This window comes from Schistocerca americana, chromosome 4, assembly GCF_021461395.2.
Source record: "Schistocerca americana isolate TAMUIC-IGC-003095 chromosome 4, iqSchAmer2.1, whole genome shotgun sequence".
NCBI lineage: Eukaryota > Metazoa > Arthropoda > Insecta > Orthoptera > Acrididae > Schistocerca > Schistocerca americana.
This window is the reverse complement of record NC_060122.1, coordinates 486,608,298-486,630,575: the sequence shown is the minus strand read 5'-3', so window position 1 is coordinate 486,630,575 and position 22,278 is coordinate 486,608,298. Positions and strand designations below refer to the sequence as shown.

The following is a 22,278-nucleotide window of genomic DNA, read 5'->3' as shown; positions in this document are numbered from 1 at the left end:
GCAAATAATTCACTAGGCAACAGAGTGGAGCACTATTGAAAGCCTTTTTGGAAGTCAAGAAACAACACATGAACTTGTGGCTCTGTTGTCATCAGCCTTTTGGATCTTGTGACCAGACAGACAAGCCTGAGGTTCACATTACTGGTGCAGAATTCACATTGATTCCTATAGAATAATTTTTCAGTCTCCACAAAACACTTCGTTTGCTACAAAATTCTACAGCAAATTCATGACCGCAAGATAGATCTGTATTTCTGTGTACCTATCATCCTATGAGCTTTCTTAAAGACTGGAACAACTTGCACTTTTTATCCAACCATGTCAGGTGGTCCTATACCAATAGCATAGACTGTTGTAAGAAGAGGAACCAGTTCCTCCACATAATCAATATATACTCTAATGCATCAAGCAACCATTCAATTTTGTACTCAATTTTTTCTGTATTTGCCATTGTGTTTACACAGTCAAACATCTAATTTTTGTTGTGATGTCTTCAATAAAATAATTTTGAGAGATATAATTCAGAATTTGAGCGATAGTTTAAGCATCCTCTGCTTTGGTGGCATCATAATGAAACTTCAGTAGGCGAAGACCTCATCTTCATACTTACTGAATACCTCTTGCGTATCTGTCCTACACACACACACACACACACACACACACACACACACACATCTGAACAAATACTAGGGTCTGCTAAACACAAATGTTTTATCATAAATGCCTTTTATAACAAAGAGTGAAAGTGCTAGAGAGAAAAAAATTACTAGACACCAAGACACTACATAGCTTTATAATTAAAGCCAAATTTTATTCATAAGTTTTAAATACATAACACTGAAATGCCACGGCAGCAAACATACACAGTGGCAAGTTTTTCATATGAAGTATTACATAAAACATGATAAAAATTATAAAAATAAATATAACTTATTTAAATACATTTAACAGTTACACTCTTCTTCTTTTGTCAGGATTGCGGAAGTCCTTACATCTCCACAGCTGGTAGTTATTTGCTATGTTTCCATTATTGACAATAATAATTTTTATATTGTCATGGTACTCCAAGTCTGGCAGCAACTAAATACAAAGAAACAAAAGCCATTAACTATCTCAATCACATTACAACATTAAAATGCTACTGTGGAGAGAGAGAGAGAAAGAGAGAGAGAGAACAGATGAAGAATTTAGATTTCCTGGGACACCTTATGGGATAAAAACTGACAAGTACAAATCAGTTGGGGTCTTCAAAAGCCCCAGTCATGGAGGGTGAGTAGAACGTGATGACACCAGGTAGTGTCATATGCCTTAGGCACGTACAAAAAGAATGCAACACGGTGTTGCTGTTTACAAAAAGCTTGTCAGACTGCTGTTTCCAACCTAAGCAAGTGGTCACTTCTGCACTAGGTTTACACTTCACACAAATACCTTCAAGGCTTCCTCACTCTCTACTTCAGCCATCATCCGTAATTTTACTGTGCAAACGGCAAACCTCATCTACTACTTCTGCGTTTCATTTTCTAATCTAATTTCCTCAGTATTGCCCGATTTAATTCGGCTACATTCAATTACCTTTTTCTTTCCATCTTACATCCTCATTTCAACACACTGTCCATTCTATTCTACAACTCTACCAAGTAATTTGCTGTATAACAGATTATAACTTCATCAGCAAACATCAAGCTTTTCATTTCTCCCCCTAAACTTTAATTCGTTCTCCAAACTCTTCTTTTGTTCTCTTTACAGCTTGCTCCATGTACAGATTGAGTAACATTGGGGATAGGCTACAACCATATCACTTCCTTCTCAATCACTACTTCCCTTTCATGCTCTATGGTTTCTGGACAAGGTGTACATAACATTTTGCTCCCTGTATGTTACCCTGCTCACTTCAGAATTTTGAAGAGTGTATTCGAATCAACATTGTCAACAAATGTCTAGTTTCCAAATGCTGTAAACATAGGTTTGCCTTTCTTTAACCTATTTTCTAAGTCGTAGGACCAGTACTGCCTCACGTGTACTTGTATCACTCTGCAACCCAAACTGATCTTCCCTCATGTCAGCTTCTATCACGTTTTCCATTCTTCTGCATATAATTCATGTTGGTATTTTGCACCAGGAATTATTGAACTTATAGTTTGGTAATATTCACATCTGTCAGCATCTGGTTTATTTGAAGTTGGAACAGTTATTTTTTGAAGTCTGACGGTATTCCCATTTCATATCTTGTGCAGCATGTGGAATAGTTCTGTCATGGTTGCCTCTTCCAAATATAGCAGTAGTTCTGAGGGAGTGTCATCTACTCAAAGAGGCTTGTTCTCACTTACATCTTTCAGTGCTCTGTCAGATTCTTGTTACTGTGTCATATCTCTCATGTCATTTTCATCTGCTTCCTCTTCCCTTTCTAAAATAGCACCTTCCAGTTCATTTCCCTTGTGTAGACTCTTTATATGCAGGGCGAGTCAAAAAGGACTTAACAACTTTGGAATGATGCAGAAATTTATTGAGATAACTAACAGAATTAGTAGATGTATCATTTTGTAGCAAATAACCTCACGTTTTAATCACATAGTGCATCAGTACCCCATTCCGCCACCACGAGTGCCAGGGTAACACAGTTAAAATGTCTACTTTCACTGAAGCATTTTGGTTTCATGAAAAACTCTGCCAGAACTGTTCGGCATAAATTTTCACCAAATATGCAAAAGAACCTCCAAGCAGGCCTAGAATTTAGCATAAGAACATATTTGAGACAGGTCATTTTCTGCAATATGATACATCACCATGTTGCCTGTGTGTTGTTGATTATGCCCCCCTCACTTCTCAGACTTGACACCACTGGATTTCTTTCTCGAGGGTTTTGTTGAAGACCATGTGTATGTTCCTCCCCTATCAAACAATTTAGCCAACCTGAAAAATTAAATCTATGCTGCCACTGTACAAGTTATGCCTGATTTGCTTCAACAAGTGTGGGAAGAAATTGATTACCAGTGTGGTGTTTGCCACATCACAAACGGCAGTCACATCAAAAGAAAACGACACTTGACACTTTTATATGAAACTTGAGACTGTTTACTACAAAATGACTTATCTAACAATTCTGTAGTTATCCAAATCAATTTCTATATCATTCCAAAGTTGTAAAGTACTTTTTGATTCACCTTGTATTTCCTTCACCTTTCCTCTCTTTACTTGGTGCTAGTTTTCAACCTGAGCTCTTGGTGTTCATACAGCTGCAAATATTTTCCCCAAAAGTCTCTTTAGTTTTGCTACAGGCCCATGAGCCATGGAATTTGCCTTCAGTGGGGAGGCTTGGGTGCCTCAGCAATACAGATACCCGAACCGTAGGTGCAACCACAATGGAGGGTTATCTGTTGAGAGGCCGGACAAATGTGTGGTTCCTGAAGGGGGGGCAGCAGCCTTTTCAGTAGTTGCAGGGTCAACAGTCTGGACGATTGACTGATCTGGCCTTGTAACATCGACCAAAACGGCCTTGCTGTGCTGGTACTGTGAACAGCTGAAAGCAAGGGGAAATTACAGCCATAATTTTTCCCGAGGGCATGCAGCTTTATTGTATGGTTAAATGATGATGGCGTCCTCTTGGATAAAATATACCAGAGTTAAAGTAGTCCCCCATTCGGATCACTCGGTGCAGACTACTCAGGAGGATGTTGTTATCAGGAGAAACAAAACTGGTGTTCTACGGATCAGAGTGTGGAATGACAGACCCCTTAATTGGGCAGGTAGGTTAGAAAATTTGAAAAGAGAAATGGAAAGGTTAAAGTTAGATATAGTGAGAATTAGTGAAGTTTGGTAGCAGGAGGAACAAGACTTCTGGTCAGGTGAGTACAGGGTTTTACAAATACAAAGTCAAATAACAGTAATGCACAAGTAGGTTTAGTAATGAAGAAAAAAAGCAGATAAGCTACTACGAACAGCATAGTGAACGCATTATTGTAGCCAAGATAAACACAAAGCCCACACCTACCACATTAGCGCAAGTTTATGTGCCAACTAGCCCCACAGATGATGAAAAAATTGAAGAAATGTATGATGTGATAAAAGAATTTATTCAGATAGTTAAAAGAGACGAAAAGTTAATAGCCTTGGGGGACTGGAATTCGATAGTAGGAAAAGGAAGAGAAGGAAAAGTAGTAGGTGAATATGGACTGGGAGTAAGGAATGAATAAGGAAGCCAACGGGTAGAATTTTGCACAAACCATAACTTAATCATAGCTAACACTTGGTTTAAGATTCATAGAAGGTTGTATATGTGAAAGAGGCCTGGAGATACTGGAAGGTTTCAGGTAGATTATATAATAAGACAATGATTTAGGAACAAAGTTTTAAATTGAAAGACATTTCCAGGGGCAGATGTGGACTCTGACCACAATTTATTGGTTATGGACTGTAGATTAAAACTGGAGAAACTGTACAAAGGTAGGAATTTAACGAGATTGGACATGGATAAACTGAAAGAACCAGAGGTTGTAGCGAGTTTCAGAGAGAGCATTAGGGAATGACTGACAAGAACAGGGGGAAGAAATATAGTAGAAGAAGAATGTGTAGCTTTGAGAGATGAAATAACGACAAGGGCTAGTAGAAATCCTTGGGTAACAGAAGAGAGATTGAATTTAATTAACAAAGGGAGAAAATATTAAAAATGCAGTAAATGAAGAAGGCAAAAAGTAATACAAACGTCTCAAAAATGTGATCGACAGGAAGTGCAAAATGGCTAAGCAGGGATGGCTTGAGGTCAGACGTAAGGATGTAGAAGCAAGTAGGGGTAAGATAGATAACTGCCTACAGGGAAGTTAATGAGACCTTTGGAGGAAAGAGAACCACTTGTATGAATATCAAGAGCTCATATGGAAAAACAATCCTAAGCAAAGAATGGAAAGCAGAAAGGTGGAAGTAGTATACAGAGGGTTTATACAAGGGCGATGGACTTGAGGGCAATATTATGGAAATGGAAGAGGATGTAGATGAAGATGAAATGGGAGCTATGATACGGCATGAAGAATTTGACAGAGTACTGAAAGACCTAAGTCAAAACAAGGCCCCAGGACTAGACAACTGATAGCCTTGGGAGAACCAGCCACAACAAGGCTCTTCCATCTAGGGAGCAAGATGTGTGAGACAAGCAAAATACCTTCAGACTTCAAGAAGAATATGGTAATTCCAATCCCAAAGAACGCAGGTGTTGACAGGTGTGAAAATTACCAAACTATCAGTTTAAAAAGTCATGGTTGCAAATACTAACACGAATTCTTTACAAACGAATGGAGAAACTGGAAGAAGCAGACCTCGGGGAAGATCAGTTTGGATTTTTACCTATTTGATCCTCTGCTGCCTTCACTATATCATCTCTAAAGCTACCAATTTGTCTTCTACAGTATTCCTTTCTGCTATTTCACTCAATTCTTGCCCAATGCTCCTTTTGTAACTCTTAGCAACCTCTTGTTCTTTCAACTTACCCATGTCCCAACTACTTAATTTCCTATCCTTTTGCAATTTATTCAGTTTTAATCTACAGTTCATAACCAATAAATTACAGTTAAAGAACCATGTCTGCCCCCACAAATATTTTTCAGTTTAAAATGCGGTTTTGAAATCTCTGTCTTGTTAATGTGTAATGTATTTGAAACCTGGTGCCTCCATGCCTCATCTTTCTTTCACAGTTCTTAAACCAAGTACAGTATTAGCAATGATTAATTGTGCTCAGTGCAAAATTCTACCAGGCAGCATTCATTCCTCTTACAATACATATTTTCTTACTATTTTTCTGTCTCTTCCTACTATCAAATTCCAGTCTCCAATCACATTAAAATTTTACTCTCCCTTAGCTATCTGAATAACTTCTCTTATCTGATCATACATTCTTTCAATCTCTTCATCATCTGCAGAGCTAGTTAGCATATAAACTTGTGCTACTGTGGCGAGTGTTGATTTCAGACCTATGTTGGCTACAATAATGTGTTCACTGAGCTATTCACAGTAGGTTGCCTGCATTCCAATTTTGTTATTCATTATGAGACCTCCGCTCCTGCATTTCCCCTATTTGATTTTGTATTTATAAGCTCATACTCACCTGACCAAAAGTCCTGCTCATCCTGCCTTCAAACTTCACAATTCGCAGTATATCTGACATCAACCTGCCCATTTCCCTTTCTAAATACTTATCCAATTAAGAGTTCTAATATTCCAATGACAAAAATTCCCCTGAGTAGTTCCAGTCCAGAGATCTGGAGGGGGGACTATTTTACCTACAGAATACTTTACCCATGAGGGCCAGCCATCATTTAACCAAACAGCTCTCAGGGCACCCATGGAAAAAATGACTGTAGTTTCCCATTGCTTTCAGCCATTCTCAGTACCAGCACAACTATGCCATTTTGGCTGATGTAACAAGGCCATAACTCAATCATCCATACAGTTACCCCTGCAACTACTGAAAAGGCTTTTGCCCCTCTTCAGGAGCAACATCCTTCTCTGCCCTATCCAAAGAAACTACTCCACTTTGGTTGCAACTACAGTACAGCTATCTGTATCGTTGAGTCTACCTCAGCAAGGTCTGTGGTTCGTGAGGGGTATTATTATTGGGGGTATATACACAAACCTTCTTTGTGTTTCAGCCTATCTATCAGTGAAGATCATATAAAATCCCAACACTAGTTCACATACAGACAGAAAAATGTGGCAGGAGACTTTAATTTATCATATTTACCCAAATTTACAAAGATTTTATCATAACAGAAAAAAGGTGAATACATTCTAGGCAGGCAGGGATGCAAAAGAAGGGAACTATCCCTTCAACTTATGTGATGGCTTCAAAGACATTTAAATCAAAACGTTCTGATATATTCACGCTTTTTTACTTGTTAGTATTAGTACCTATGTAACGTGATACTTGACGTCATGATTTTTAACATGACAGATTCCATCATGTCACCCAACTTGGCATTTGTCATGTCATCCAATGTGACACAAGGTGTCATTAAAGTTTGGGAGGTAAGCACCCTCACTCTGGGATACTTCCTATTCTACATGCTTCCCACTCTATAGAAGCACATACATGTGTCTATTTGTTCTTACACCCCTCAAGATTTGTATAACATATCTTGTGGTTGGGGGAGAAATTGCGCCCCCCCCCCCCTATTCCAGTCCTGTCACAGGTTCATCCTACCCCCTATCAGAGGGTAGTACAGCTGCGAAAGCAGCCATGTCCTATACCAGCTCTGCTCCAGCTGTCCACCAGGATGAATGGCCACTGCCAAACTGGGGCCAAGAGCAAAGTAGACCACCCTGTGGCACAACATGAAGCTAAACACAACATGCTTGATTTCAATAGCTTCTCTGCTACCTGAGACATCTGGATCCAGCTTTCTGAATTGCACACATTGAAGTTATCCTTACAACACATTCTCCGCTCCCATAACTGTCTGGCCTCAAACTACAGTAACATACTGTCCCCACACCTTCCAGCCAACAGTTTCCACCCCTTCTGTCATAACACGTCCTCCCCATTCTCATCTCCCATCCTCTGCCATTGCACCCGCCCACCTTTCCCCGCACCTCACCTTTTTCACTCTGTTTTCCCTACCTTCCTGCCCCATAATCTCCTGACACTGCACCTGTTGGCACTCAAGTCCTTGCACACTCCATCAGATAATGATCCCCTCTTCCCTTCCACCCATACACTGCTATCCCTTCCCTCTCCCTGATTGCTGCTTCCATTCCATGTGAAGTTGCTTTCTGGTCCGAGCTGCCGAAGTTTGCAGTCATGCGCGTGTGGCATGTGCTTGCTTTTGTGAATGAACTGTATGTGTTTCCCTTTATTTTTCTGATGAAGGCTGTGGCCAAAAGGCTATGTGTAAGTGTCTTTTAATTTATGCCTGTCAATAACTTATTGTGTCACCTTTACAGTAAGTAGGAATCTGTCTTTTCCTACATAGTTAAGTTTGATTAAAGGTGAGAGGAGGATTTCCTCTGTCTCACTATTAAGCTGTCACAACATCTTATATTACATCTGGTCAGAACCAGAAGCAGAGTGCAGAGCTTTGGATAATGCATGCACCACCTCCCACTGTAGTGATTCGAGAATTTCTGTGTAAACTCTAGAACCACTCAGACTTCTACCGTCTCAAACACACGATATTCTAGATACGGGTGTGGGATGGTAAAATCCTACCTACTGCACGTCACGTTTGTGTGTGCAGGTTTAAAATCAGTCACGAGAAGAAAGAAGACGCAGTGGTCAAACGGCATCGACAAATACCTGTCGGGCAATCCATGGAGTTTTCATACTGCTCTGTGCTTATTGTGTCATTGACTATTGTTATGTGAAACAAGAACAGTTGAAAAAGTACTCTTGTAGACTCTTGACTCAACTTTGGTAGAGGCAAGATGTATTTTCGGATTCATTTCAAGAAAGTCATGGCAGTCAAGCCAACTTTCTTTTAACTGTAACTCATTTTGTTTCTAATGTTCGGCGGTACAAGGTACATACAGAAAGTTGCGTATGTATGTTGAAAGTGTGAATTATGTTGCACATGAAAGTCAAATATACTGTTAACTGATGAAAAGTAAAGTTTGTATGTCTGCTTTCACACTTTAAGACATCACAGAACATTATAACTTGGCAACCTGTGTGAAAGGACTGAGAAAACAGGAATTTTAAGTCAAAAATGAGGAAAGAAGCTGTTGTGTGTTGCCATAGCAACCAAACATAATAAGACAAGGAAATTACTCAGAGACATTGGGATATGTTTAAGTAATCAAATGGCGAAAAATTTGAAGTGAAAGACTGAAGAAATGAAAAACTCACAACAATAAAAATAGTAAAAAAGATTTCGACGTATTTGTCCAAGAAGAAGTACACAAAGAACACTTCAACCAAGAAGATCCAGTGTGGGGAGTTATACAGCTCTCACAAACATCGTGGGGTCGCAGACACAGAAACCAACCTACATCCTCCACCACCGGCACCAGCTGCTGTTCACCGGTGCTGACCTGCCTCCACATCCGCTTACCTATGCTGCGAGAATTCTACGCCAGGTGAGCGTGAAACAAAACTTCATTACTTTAGTACAAAGTGGTACAAGGTACTGTTGAGTGAGCTTTTATTGCATCATTACCATATTTAAAGTTAGTTTTAAATGCTTCCTAGGGCTAAAGCATATAAAAGTATGGAGAATATACAACAAGTTGGGGACATTCAAGAACTGGCTATGGCCATGAAAGGTAGTGAAGTGCCTGACTGGGCTGCGTTGATAAAATTAATCACAGCTCAGAGTGCGACTCTAGGGTTGGTAAATTCTCAATTAAATACTCAAAGTCTTAAGTTAAACTCATTGGATTCACAATTAAATTCTCAGAGGGAAACTAAATATTCAAACAACAAATTTAAGTTTGTTAAGTGCCAAGGTCAACTCTCAAAGCAAAGAATTTAGTAATCTGCGTGAAGGCATGGGTGCGTTGAAGACTGAGTTTGATGCTATAAGTATCAAAGTAGAGAATTTAAAAATAGATCTAAAATGAGTTGACAATTTAAAAATAGATCTAAAAAATGAGTTGACAAACTCTGACTGCTCATATAAATTGTGTGTTTACTGACCTTAGTCAGAAACAGAACGATACCTTTCAGGATTTGTCAAAAAGGTTAGAATTTAACATTGAGTACAAATGAGATAATGTAGAATCCAAACTTACTGAAAAGTTAGGCTCTTTTGAAAATGTGTACAATATTAAGTATAATGATGTAAGATGTGCTGTACACTTTGCAAGAGAGTGTAGATAAGCACAATGAGTTAATGCTAATCATTCAATCACAAATTACAGGTGTCAGTACATGGGTAGACAATGTAGAAAGGAATTTCCAAGAGAAAATAGCCAACTCTAATATTATAAATGCAATTAGTTTGCAGGAACAATTTGGGGAAATTATAGATCAAAAAGGTTATCGAGAGAATAACATCTGGGAATGTATCACCTATTCCTTCTTCCGAACTCTTTGATGCCAGGAAGGGTACAGAAGACCCGTGGAGAGAATTTAAGATTATTCAAGACAAAGTAGAAAAAAGGGTAACTCTAACTAATGTGGTATTAACTAGTGAAACGGTTAATGACTTACAATGGGGAGCTAATTCAGGGTTATCTAGACAATTCCCTAAATTTAAGCCGGACGGAGATGTACTTCCAACCCATTTCTTAAAAAGGTTTAACCAAGCATTACCAAAAAATTTAGAAGAGTTGTTGGCTTTTGTTGATGCACCTAATGCAATAAATAAGGACTGCAACAAAACTTTACACCAAAGTGAAAGTTCGAACTATAAAAAGAATAGCAGAAATAATTTTAAAAGGCATGAGGCAAACTTTGCACAAGTACACCAGTGCAATAAGAAAGGTTGTAATGGTAATTATGAAATGAAGCATCCACATTCAAATTTAGATCCAGTAAATTCTCAAGAATTTGTACCGAATAACCAAAAAACACAAAACGGGAATGTAGTACCTCGTTACAGTAACCAACCTGTAATTAGTAGTAACATTGTTCAACCTGGATCCAGGGCCAGGGCCCAGGTCGTGGAAACACATTAGAAGGCCGTTTTCCATATAAGTATCTTAACTTTACGCACAAAATACCCACAATGGAATGGTTGTTGCTTGAAGAGACAACCTCAGCTACTAATAACTCACAGGGACATTAACATTCTGAGTTAACGGGCGGAGTGATGACCATCGGATCCCGAGTTGTTTTTGGTTTTTCTTCCGAATAGTTTCCTGCACCGAATTCCTTTAGAATCTAGAACTATACTGCAATCTTATTGCTTAAAAAACTGGACATGACCATAAAATGGAGACAAACTGAAGAGAATCACAAAAAAAGAGAGATGTCTAGACGAAATAAATTGAATGGAGCATTATATTTGTGGAAAATGTAATATGATATGACTAACGGAACAACTGTTATACCGAAGTGTATGGCCTTTCTACTTTGTATAGAGTATTTTATACCTTTTGTGAGATATGATATAGATGGGAGGGTTTGTATAAATTTTGAAATGGGTGGGTATTATAGCTAAAAGCTTGATTTACAAGAACAGATAAATCATGACTAACACAAAACACACATCACATCTTTCAAACAACACTCACAAACAAGTGTGCCCGATTCTTCTTCATCTGCCGTTTCCATAGGGTTGCTTGGATTTCCTTCGGGGGACCTCAAATGGAAAAAGTTGGACAAGTCCGTTCTGTAGGAGACGATTTAACACCAAACCTGGCATCTCGCTGAATTACCTGAGAGGTAGGGATCCTGGGGAAGTGGGGTGGGAAGGGTTTCCAGTCTTTGGGGATGTCTTCTTTCTCTTATTCGATCCTAGCAACCACACCTATATTTTTTCTTTCTTACTTCTCATCTTGAGGACCTATCTATCTTTTCCCTCTTTCCATATTCATAAACTTCTATCGCTGAAGTCCTTCCTTATTTCCGAGGTTACTAATAACCTACACCTTATCTTTAGATAAGGCGGCCGAAGAATTAGACTACACGAACACACATCCACATATACACAAATATACATTTCTATGCAAACATTAAATTATATAAGACAAAGCCTATCATGATGTGAGATCTGCCAGGTGTTGTAGGGAAAAAGGTGTATACACAGGGAATTATGTGAACATACATGGGGAGTTATGACGGTTCTACATCGCATGTACATAAGAAGAGGTGCACATACATAACGAACAACCATAAAGTAGTAATGAGTAATGGATAAATAAGAGAGAGCCATGAGCAAAGAAATAAAACGAAAGTAGGAGAAGAATACGTCAGGTTGATCACTAAGTAATGTCAGTGCAATAAAAACTCTGATGAATGAAGGATAATGGGATGTAAGTACTATATATAGACATAATATCTATTGAAAGTGTAGAAATTGATAAGTAGGGAAGGATTCTAGGGAGTGAATGATATATTAAAGAATGAATGCGAAGTTTAAAATAGATTTATATCTTTACCAGGAGATACTTAATTATGGTATACACAGAAATTTATATTAGGGTAATGAACTGTGAGGCCTACTCAGACAGGATAAGAGGGGCGTATCTGGCAATCACTAAGTATAAAGAGCAGGCGTACCTAGATAGGACAATCCGTGGCCTAGAAAATAGTGATGTTTGTAAGGGGTGTACCTATGAGAATGGAAAGAGGAAGTGCTCTCATAAGGTCAACCCACAAGCAAGGAATAGGTGCTGATCCTAGGAGAAGGGGACTGTATCGTGACAAAAGTCACAAATTTTATAGGAATTATTCTGGAAAGTGTAAATTCTATAAACGACTAGCACAAGGCTTAACAACTGGCCGGTTTTGAGCGCGAGTACTCGCGTCTGCTCAGGCATGTGCTCGCGAGCAGGTGCAAGGTCGCAGAGTAGGGAGGGAGGGGAAATGCGCGCGCACGTTTGGATAGGGCCGCAGCGTGCCTATTGGATTCGCGCCGACTGTGTAACGTTTAAAGTACTACGATCAGCTCTAACAGTCACTTCGCTGGTTAAGAATCATGTCAAGTCGCCGTTGTGTAACCCCAACCATGCTTTTGCAGTTCAACCCCCATTGGGAGGAATTGTATCTGTTTACAGAAAAAGATGGTGTTGCAAAATGTTTAGTATGTCACAAAACGCTGAATTCTTTTAGGAAATTTAATTTGCAGCGACATTATATGTCGTACCATGCGAAAGACTAGGGAAGTGGAAAATGTAATGGACTAGATCGTGCACAAAGTTATTAAACTTAAAAGGAAGCTATCCGAAGAAGATCTGGACGACGAAGAAAAATCAACTGAGTCAGCTCTCGGAGTGAGTTACAAAATTGCTTTGCTTTTAGCAAAATCCCTGCTCCCCATCACTGATGGCGATTTAATAAAAGAATGTTTGGTAGTTGCCGCGGAACATTTGTGTCCATCTCAAGTTGAACAGTTTCGGATTGTGCCATTATCTAACATGACCATTATGCGTCGCATATAGGACATGGCAGACGTCCAGAGCCAGCTTGCAAATATCCTTAAAGATTTTATGGCGTATTCTCTATCTCTGGACGAAAGTGTTGATATCACAGGAACAGCGCAGAGGTGTTAATAGAGATCTTCAGGTGAGGGAGGAGCTCCTTGATGTAGTAGCCATGAAGAACACTACAACCAGAGGTGATATTTTAAGTAGTGTTGAAGAAAGTATTGAAAATATAGGATTGTCGTGGAATTCTTTAGTTTCAGTGTCTACAGACGGTGCACCAGCGATGACAGGGAAAAAAAATCAGGTTTCGTCGCGCTGTTGAAGGAGAAAATGCAAAAACTGACCGTGCCGAATGAAACAAGGGACGTTCACTGGCTGATCCACCAGGAAAACTTATGTGCAAAGAGTATCACTCTAAAAAATGTGATGAGTGTTGTTTTTTGTACAACCAATTATATAAGGAAGCATGGGCTACAACACAGGCAATTTAAAAGCTTTCTTGAGTATGTAGAAAGCCAGTATGGTAGCCTGCCTTATTACAGCGAGGTCCGCTGGCTTAGTCGTGGCGAATTATTAAATCGATTTTTTTGCCTATTAGATGAGATAAATATGTTCATGGAAATAAATAATATGCGTGTTCCTGAATTGAAAGAGCCTTCATGGAAATGTGATCTCGCGTTCTTAGCAGATTTAATTAGCCATCTGAATGCTTTGAACATTTCACTACAAGGTAAAGATCTGCTAATTATCCATTTCATAGATTGAATACGAGCTTTTAAAATGAAATTGACACTTTGGCTGAGTCAGCTGGAAACAGGAAATCTAGCTCATTTTCCTACATTATCATCCATGCAAGATGTTCACAAAGACTGAACATTATTCACATGCCCTTAAGGAAGAATTTGATCAACACTTTAAAGATCTGACAGCATTAGACAGTGATTTTGATCTGTTCTCCTCTCCATATTCAGTGAATATTGAAGAGATTCGTCCTGAGCTGCAACTAGAAATTATTGACCTGCAGTGTGACAGAATACAGAGACAAATTTCAGAACAAGAAAAACATTTTGGAATTCTACAGAGGCTTCCCTCAGGATAGATTTCCTCGTTTGCACAAACTGGCGGCTACAATAATATCAATGATCGGTTCCACGTATGTTTGTGAACAACTGTTCTCTGCAATGAAATGTAACAAGACGCGCCTGAGAAACGCATTGTCTGATCGAAATTTAAACGGCACGCTGCGCCTACAATGCACAAGAACAATTACTCCGAACATAGACGCAATTGTAAAGGACAAAAAATACAAGATAACCGAGAACCCCACACTTCAGTGACACCTTTTATTGTGCAACAGTTCACAAATTAATACGAATGTAGAGGCATACAATAAGCTAATAAAATTATGTGGCATGTGTACATTCTCCTTTATTTGTTTCATTTGTCGCAGTAATAATTCGTGACTGATATCCCTGCAGGTGGCCGCGGATTTACATTGACTGGTGGAGCTGTTGTGTGCCCCACGTGACTCTCCCCACTCTCCGCTCTGGTCCGGTAGTGGGGGGTAGCGTGCTCGCGCTGCTCCGTGCTCGGGCCTTGCTGCTCACAGCTTGCTCCGCGAGCACGTATGTTGTGAAGCCCTGGACTAGCATTATTATGTTTTGTGGAATTAAATGAGTCTCAAACCAAAACTTTCATTTTGCCCAGAGTTCCTCCATGCTACAACTAATGATAATAGTACATACTAGGAAAAATGTAATACAGAAAGATAAGAATAGAAAATAGATTACTCATGTGTCGAACACCTTATGTTTTCGATTGCAAAAGGAAATAAAGAAAAGAGAGTGTCCTCACAATTCCTAAATATTGGTAAAGCTGACTAAAACCACAAGTAAATGCTCATGTCTTACTAACAAAGTACAATAAGAAAAGAATAGAAAGACAATAAGCGAAAGATTGTTCCAGAGAGGACAGAACTGTTATGGAAAGGAGAGAGATGTATATTAACATATGAAAAAATTGTATACTGTTAAGATATGAAATGTTATTATGAGTTATATTACTTGCATAATCATTACGTATAAATTATCACGTGTTCGATCTGGAGGGGGATATGTAGTGATCCGAGAATTTCTGTGTAAATTCTAGAACCACTCAGCCTTCTACCATCTTAAACACAAGGTATTCTAGGTATGAGTGTGGGATGGTAAAATCCTACCTACTGCGCGCGTGTGTGTGTGTGTGTGTGTGTGTGTGTGTGTGTGTGTGTGTGTGTGTGTGTGTGTGTGTGCGCGCTCAGGTTTAAAATCGGTCATGGGAAGAAAGTAGACCTGTCGGGCAATCCATATAGGTTTCAGTGCGTGTGTAAGCAAGAACCATGGAGTTTTTATCCCGCTCTGTGCTTATTGTGTCATTGACTATTGTTATGTGGAAAAAGAACAGTTGAATAAGTACTCTTGTGGACTCTTGACTCAGCTCTGATAGAGGCAAAACGTATTTTCGGATTCATTTTATGAAAGTCATGGTAGTCAAACCAACTTTCTTTTAACTGTAACTCATTTTGATTCTAATGTTCGATGGTATGAGGTACTTACAGAAAGTTGCATATGTATGTTGAACGTGTGAATTATGTTGTGCATGAAAGTCAAATACATCATTAACTGACGAAAAGGAAAGTTTGTATGTCTACTCACTTTATAAGTAGAAAAAGGCTTAAAAGTTCCTGAACCTAGCTCTATTCGACGAAGAAGAAGTAAAGAGATTTTCCAGCAGCCGACTATCCTGCAAAGAAGAGGGGGCTGCAAAATTCCAAGTAAGTCTCCTTGTAAATGTGGTTTGGGGAAATAAATCAATATAACCCACACCCACATTCACACTAAGTCATCAGAACATTAGACCACATGGAGAAACGGTAGCTGTGCTCTTTTCCTGGTTGAAAATTAAAAAACTCCACTCCCCCCCCATAATGCTAACTATGACTGTCATGCTAGCATAATGCAATGTGACTGCCTAGGGAATGTCTGCAACAATACTGCGCAGTCTCCATTGTGTCAAACAGCAAATATTGCTGACCTGTATTGTATGTTAGAATTTCCCCAAGAACTTCCCATACTTCAGTGGAACTTCTCATTAGCTTAAGTGACTACAAAAACATTGCAATGCCTCTTCTTTCTCTTCTTCATCATTCACCTTGCTTTTGTCCTGCAACTGCAGTTGTGAGGAACTCTGTGGCAGGTCTAAAACTGAACTTTCACAGTGGTGCCCACTGGTTACTGATTTCTGATGGGCAATCACCATATTCCATGAAAGAATATGGTTGATTGAGTTCTAAAGATAGATGACGGTTCAGAGTGTCAGGTGAAAACATTCTATTAACAAAAAATTCAATACACAAATTCATGAATATAGAAATACCTACCTTAGGTGTCAATAAAAAATACTGTGATGTATCTGGGCGCGTTGCAGCCTTAACCAGAAAGTTGAACACTGCACGTTCATTTCGAGGATCCATGCCCTGAAATCAGATAAAATCAAGTATAACGTATTTCAGATCTTTAGCTCATCAACACTATTAAACCAGGTAACTGCAACGAAGTCCAGATATAACTGTGAAAAATACGGTGAAAAATAATTCAGACTAACTCACTTGGTTTATTTCATCTACACAACGAAATGGCACGAATGTCAATTCTTGCAGCGCTATCATGTAAATTGCTGTTGCAACTGATCGTTCACCTCCACTTTGCAAGTTTTGGCTTAACTCGCGTAGCTGCTCTCCATCTCTGTATTTTACTCTTATATGAAGACCATACTGATCGTAATCATTCTGAAACAATAACACAAAAAATTGCAACTACTAAAATATTTCATACATCCAGGAATCAACATTACATGTCAATATGCTAACCTGGTCTTCTCCCATACTCAAAAGCACTTCACCAGCACATCCCATTTCTTCAAAGCACCTTCCAAAATTATTATTTATTTTTGCAACTAATTCTTGCAGTGGTGTCAGCCAGTCGTTTCTACACCGCTCGAGGCCAGCTTGAAGCCTTTGAAGATTATCACGCATAGTACTGACTTTTGATTTACCTTCTATAATCTTTTTTCCTCTTGCTTCAAATTCTGCAATAACCTGAAATAATTCATAAATTCTACATATACAACCTAAAACACAGAAGTATCTTGTAGGCAACTTTTCACATTTTTCTTTACATACTGTGTAAATGTTTAATTCAAGTTTGCTTTCATCTTATTCGGATACATTTAATATTGTAATTTCTCATTTGTGAAGTCACTATTTCTGTCAAGTTAAGTATGGAAAATTTCTCACCCCAGTGTCAACATCACCGATGAAATCTGCCTTTGCTTGTTCTGTTTGTATCTTCTTATCCAAATCTTGAACTGTTTGTTGCACATTTCTGAATGTATCTTTATTACCTTTCACATCTGCAATTGCCTTTTCTGCATCTCTGAGTAACTGTTTCTGCTGTGTTTGCAGTTCTGACAACTCTCCTTTCAACTTTCGAACTGTGTTCTAGAATGAGGGGAAAAAAAAAAAGGATTTTTTTCCAATCAAATTACACACAACTGCTAGCTTAGCAATATTTGGAAGGCAAACGCCACTTTTTAAGCACGTGATACGAGCTGAAACAGTGACGAAGAACAAGAAGGAGGAGAAGGAGAAGAAATACAACACTGCTAATAGTAATTAATAATGAGTGTCGTGTTGTGTCATTTCATGCACAATGACAACACACACACACACACACACACACACACACACACACACAACTGCAGTCTCTGGCAACTGAAACCCACTGCACTATGGTTTCAGTTGCTTGAGACTGTAGTCGTGTGTGGGAGTTGCGTTTGCATTTGTGTGTGTGTGTGTGTGTGTGTGTGTGTGTGTGTGTGTGTGTGTGTCTTGACGAAGGCCTTACTGGCCAAAAGCTTTGTTTGTGACAGTCTTTTTGTTGCGCCTATGTGTTACTCTCCATCTCTGTTGTATGGCGAGTAGCAACTCTTACTATATGGTGAGTAGTAACTTTTCTTTTCATAATATTGTTACATTCCATCTTGGATTTTCCATTGTTTGATTTTTACAACAATTTCAAGTACGACAAAATGATTGCACAAGAGAAAAACTAATTGAGCTTGTGAACCCGGAAATAAGCAATGTTTACAAAAATTGCAATATCTGGAAGGAATCGATACACTGTTTTAATAAACTAAAAGAAAAGGAGATGAAAGTTGAGTTTTCCTTCAACACACAAAAAAAAATGTGTTTTATCTCTGATCAGTTCTATAAATAATAACCAAGTTGGGGAAACCATCAAAAACCTAAATATGTATGATCAATAGGAGATTTCAATCACTATCCTAACAGGAGCCCCGAGTCTTAACTGTGTCACCCTAGCTGTATTTTCTCCAAATAATATTTATGAAAATAAGATTTTCTGGACAATATAATATTAGCCATACAAAACATTACAACCCACCCTCTTCCGTATGAATGAGTGCACCAGTGTTATCACACAGAGTATGTGATGCAGTGGAGGGCGGCTATTCAAACTTGAAAGAGACACTTCCAGATAAGATACGGTTGATACTGTCAAAAGAAGCTCCTGATAAATTAATGGGGTGAGAGGGGGGGGGTCAAATTACAATAATGCCTTTTCTTTCCTAACCAGAAGTTTAACCATGGTTTTTAAAAACTGATAATTTATATAGAATAATATTCATGTAATTTACAGAATTTGAAATATTAAGCATTTTAAAACTTGTGATTTATAAAGCTCAACAAAAATGCAGAATTTTCAGAGATTTAATGAAATTGCCTGAGATTTCCTTCATTTTTCCAGGTAAAATGTAATTCCCTTAGATCTCCAGGTTTTCCAGCAAGGGTGTATGACCCCCTAACACACAGTATTGAGAAAGCTGTTAATTTCGCCAACTTTGAGCATGGCTAAATTCTGATGGACCGGTAGATTTGAAAGTGAGTTCCACTATCATTAATCTCTATTTAAAACAGTCAATTCATAGTGAATCAGCACTGGATAACAAACCTTCAGATGTTCGTGGTACTTCAGCCTTCTCTTGAGCAGACCAACTCCTGATTACAGGCAAGGCAAGTGCCAGGTTAACAGTGTCTTGTAGTTTTTATATTAACCTCTACAAGTGAGGTAATAGGAACAGCATGTAGTTAATAATAAAAAGAATGACCACTCCTCACCAAACAATAAAGTACTGAATGCTGTTGTGGAGCAAACTGCAAGTCTCAGTACAATTCTTGTGCAAAATTTGCCACGCATTCACAAGAACAAAGAAGAAAAGTAAACAAAGTAACTTGTAAATATGTAATAGAAGTACAGCAAACTTAGTATAGCTTAACAAGTACCTCAAGTTCTAAACATTTCTGCTTTATTTCCTGAGCATCATGCTGATACCTTTCCACTTCAGCTGCAGTGTCTTCTGTCTCATACTGAAGCAGCCTTAAGTTGTTCATCAATTCCACATATTCTTTTAGAGTTTCGTGGGATTTACTTTCACTGTCGAAAGCATCTAAAATTATTTTCTGAAAAAAGAATTCAACTTTTATTCCGGTGCCACAAATGAATACTAATAGAAATACAATTTTATTTGCTAGAAAAGTTAACCTCCTTGTGAAATAATGAGTATTACCAACCAAATGTTCCAAGAAGGTTGAGGAGATTAAGCTATAAAGAAAAACCAAAAGAAAAAAATAGAGTTCATAAATTAGAAGCTTTAATTTTTGCTCCCATTAGTTTAAACATCCCTGATAATTGCCAAGAGTGGGTGACAATTGCAAGAAAGATTAATAATGCTAATAATAACATGACAGAATAGTTAGGAAGAATAATAATCTTAATAATTATTATTATTATTACATAATTTTTTATTTTCTGTTACCCACTGCAGTATTCCTGGGTGGAATAACATGGTACTGCTGTTACTGGTTCTCATCCGGATAAATGGGGAGGACTGGTATCAAGAAGTCATTAATACAGATGGCAAAATCAGAGTCCTACACGAGTGATAATCCTGGTTTTATTACGAAATAGTAATTACTCCAAAGCAAACTTACACTGTACAGCGTGGTGGCGCAAAGAAAACAAATAAGTAACACATGAGGTAACTCTTTAAAGGAATCCACCCTCACCAAAATACAATGCAAGCAGCCAATTGGATTCTAAGGGGGCAGGGAGTCTCATGCAAAAGGTGAGTTAGTGTGTCTTGGAAATCTTGAAGTGTACAACAATCTTACAGTTATACTTATAACTTTCTTGGCAACCATTTTTTATGAAGCAGCTGACTAAAGAGCTCTTAATAGAACTGCAACAAAACTGCTTTATGAATGAAGAAATTTCCTTAAAAGCAGAGAAGAGTGATAATGAACATCCATAGGCCTGTCTCAAACTTTGAACCTAGAAGTGATGGATACTGTTTGCTAAGAATGTGCAGTGAAAACAAAACATACATTTATTAATTCCCATGCCCAAACAAATAATAAAAATTAGAAGCATTTCTAAGAATAAGGCATATGCTGGAAAATGGTTGAGAATGGAAAAAATTCCGGGACACCAAGTAAAGAACTTATAAGGTGATTTCAATGTACAAGTTGGATGGGAAACGAAGTATAGGAATATTGTTAGGTACATAAAAAAGACCAAAAATTATGACAACTATAATTTTAAACTAACGCATTTTAAACAGCTGCTTAGAAACCAAACAATGGCAATGACTCATGACAGCAATAGGAGAGTTCCAAATAAACCTTGTAGTTGTATCTTTAAGGTATAGTTGAGAAATAATGAATGTCTAAACCAAATGGTGATAAATATAAACTCACATCATTATTTTCAATAATAAAGTTCAGATTCATTTTTCTTAACTAAAAGAGCAACACAACAGCTGTATCCTGATTCAACAGCAAGAAACTAAAAGAAAATGCACATGAATTTAAAAAGCCAGCTTGACTAGTACATAAAGACTGAAAATACGAGAGTTCAGTTGGCACAGACAACAAAAGATATGGAAGGCCTCAAGAAGAAAACACACAAAGTAATTTGATAACAGCACACAGGCACTGAAGGGTCATTTCTTTTCTTGGAGAAAATACCACACATGCAAAAAAAATTGAGCCTAGGTCATTTTTCAAATCCAACAAAAAAGCAAATATGAAACGAGAAGATAAGGATGAAAGGGGGAATTACCCAACACAATAGAACAAAACTTAACAAAATGAGTCATGAATTTTATAAAAAATTTAAAAAGATAATACAATCCCCATCTCCTCTCTGTAATCAAAGGAAAGGTGAAACTTTAGTAAAATCAAATGACAAAAACTATTAAATACTTGCTAAATAGTTTAAGAAATTTCTAAGCTATAAAAACTAATTAAACCAAGAGATAAGAATGGACTCTCCCCTCTCCTCGACTGCAATGAGATAAAATACAATACTAAGAGGCTAAAAAACAACAAAGCTATTGATGGAAATTACATTACAGCAGAAGTACGGATGCTCGCACCTAAAAAAGGAATACATGTATCGTACAAAACAACAGTAAACATATGAAAGAAAGAAGAACTAAAGGATGGCTGGAAGTTAGACTTGATTCTTCATCTTCGTAAAAGAAGAAACACTAAAGAGGTGACAAATTATTGTGGCATTTCGTTACTCCCACTAACATACAAATCCTGTCACCATCCACTTAAAGCAACTGTAACAACAAAGTAAGCATAAACTCAGATAATATCAAGATGGATTGCAAAAAAGGTTTATTGACAGCAGAAATAATACTGATCTGAAAACATTAATAAGATACTATATGCTGACAGGAAGACAATATGCTTCTGCCCTCATACATTTTAAAAAGCCGTATAGCCGTATGACTATCTACCCCCCCCCCTCCCCCCATGAACCATGACCTTGCTGTTGGTGGGGAGGCTTGCGTGCTTCAGCAATACAGATAGCCGTACCGTAGGTGCAACCACAATGGAGGGGTATCTGTTGAGAGGCCAGACAAACGCGTGGTTCCTGAAGAGGGGCAGCAGCCTTTTCAGTAGTTGCAGGGTCAACAGTCTGGATGATTGCCTGATCTGGCCTTGTAACACTAACCAAAACACGGCCTTGCTGTGCTGGTACTGCGAAAGGCTGAAAGCAAGGGGAAACTACAGCCGTAATTTTTCCCGAGGGAATGCAGCTTTACTGTATGGTTAAATGATGATGGCGTCCTCTTGGG

The 22,278-nt window shown here is 38.3% G+C and overlaps 1 protein-coding gene across 3 annotated transcripts in view; it reads right to left on the bottom strand.

The window, feature by feature from the left end:
- Nucleotides 1-790: 790 nt before the first annotated feature.
- LOC124612658 (structural maintenance of chromosomes protein 5) overlaps nucleotides 791-22,278 on the bottom strand; it is a 160,850-nt gene continuing 139,362 nt past the window's right edge. For all 3 annotated transcript variants that reach the window (XM_047140977.1, XM_047140978.1, XM_047140979.1), the window contains 6 exons: nucleotides 19,412-19,588; nucleotides 17,345-17,548; nucleotides 16,919-17,146; nucleotides 16,658-16,837; nucleotides 16,430-16,525; nucleotides 791-1,080 (listed from right to left, as the gene is read on the bottom strand). In XM_047140977.1, the coding sequence (XP_046996933.1) occupies nucleotides 952-1,080; nucleotides 16,430-16,525; nucleotides 16,658-16,837; nucleotides 16,919-17,146; nucleotides 17,345-17,548; nucleotides 19,412-19,588 (1,014 nt within the window). In that variant the 3' untranslated portion in view covers nucleotides 791-951. The remainder of the gene's footprint in view (nucleotides 1,081-16,429; nucleotides 16,526-16,657; nucleotides 16,838-16,918; nucleotides 17,147-17,344; nucleotides 17,549-19,411; nucleotides 19,589-22,278) is intronic.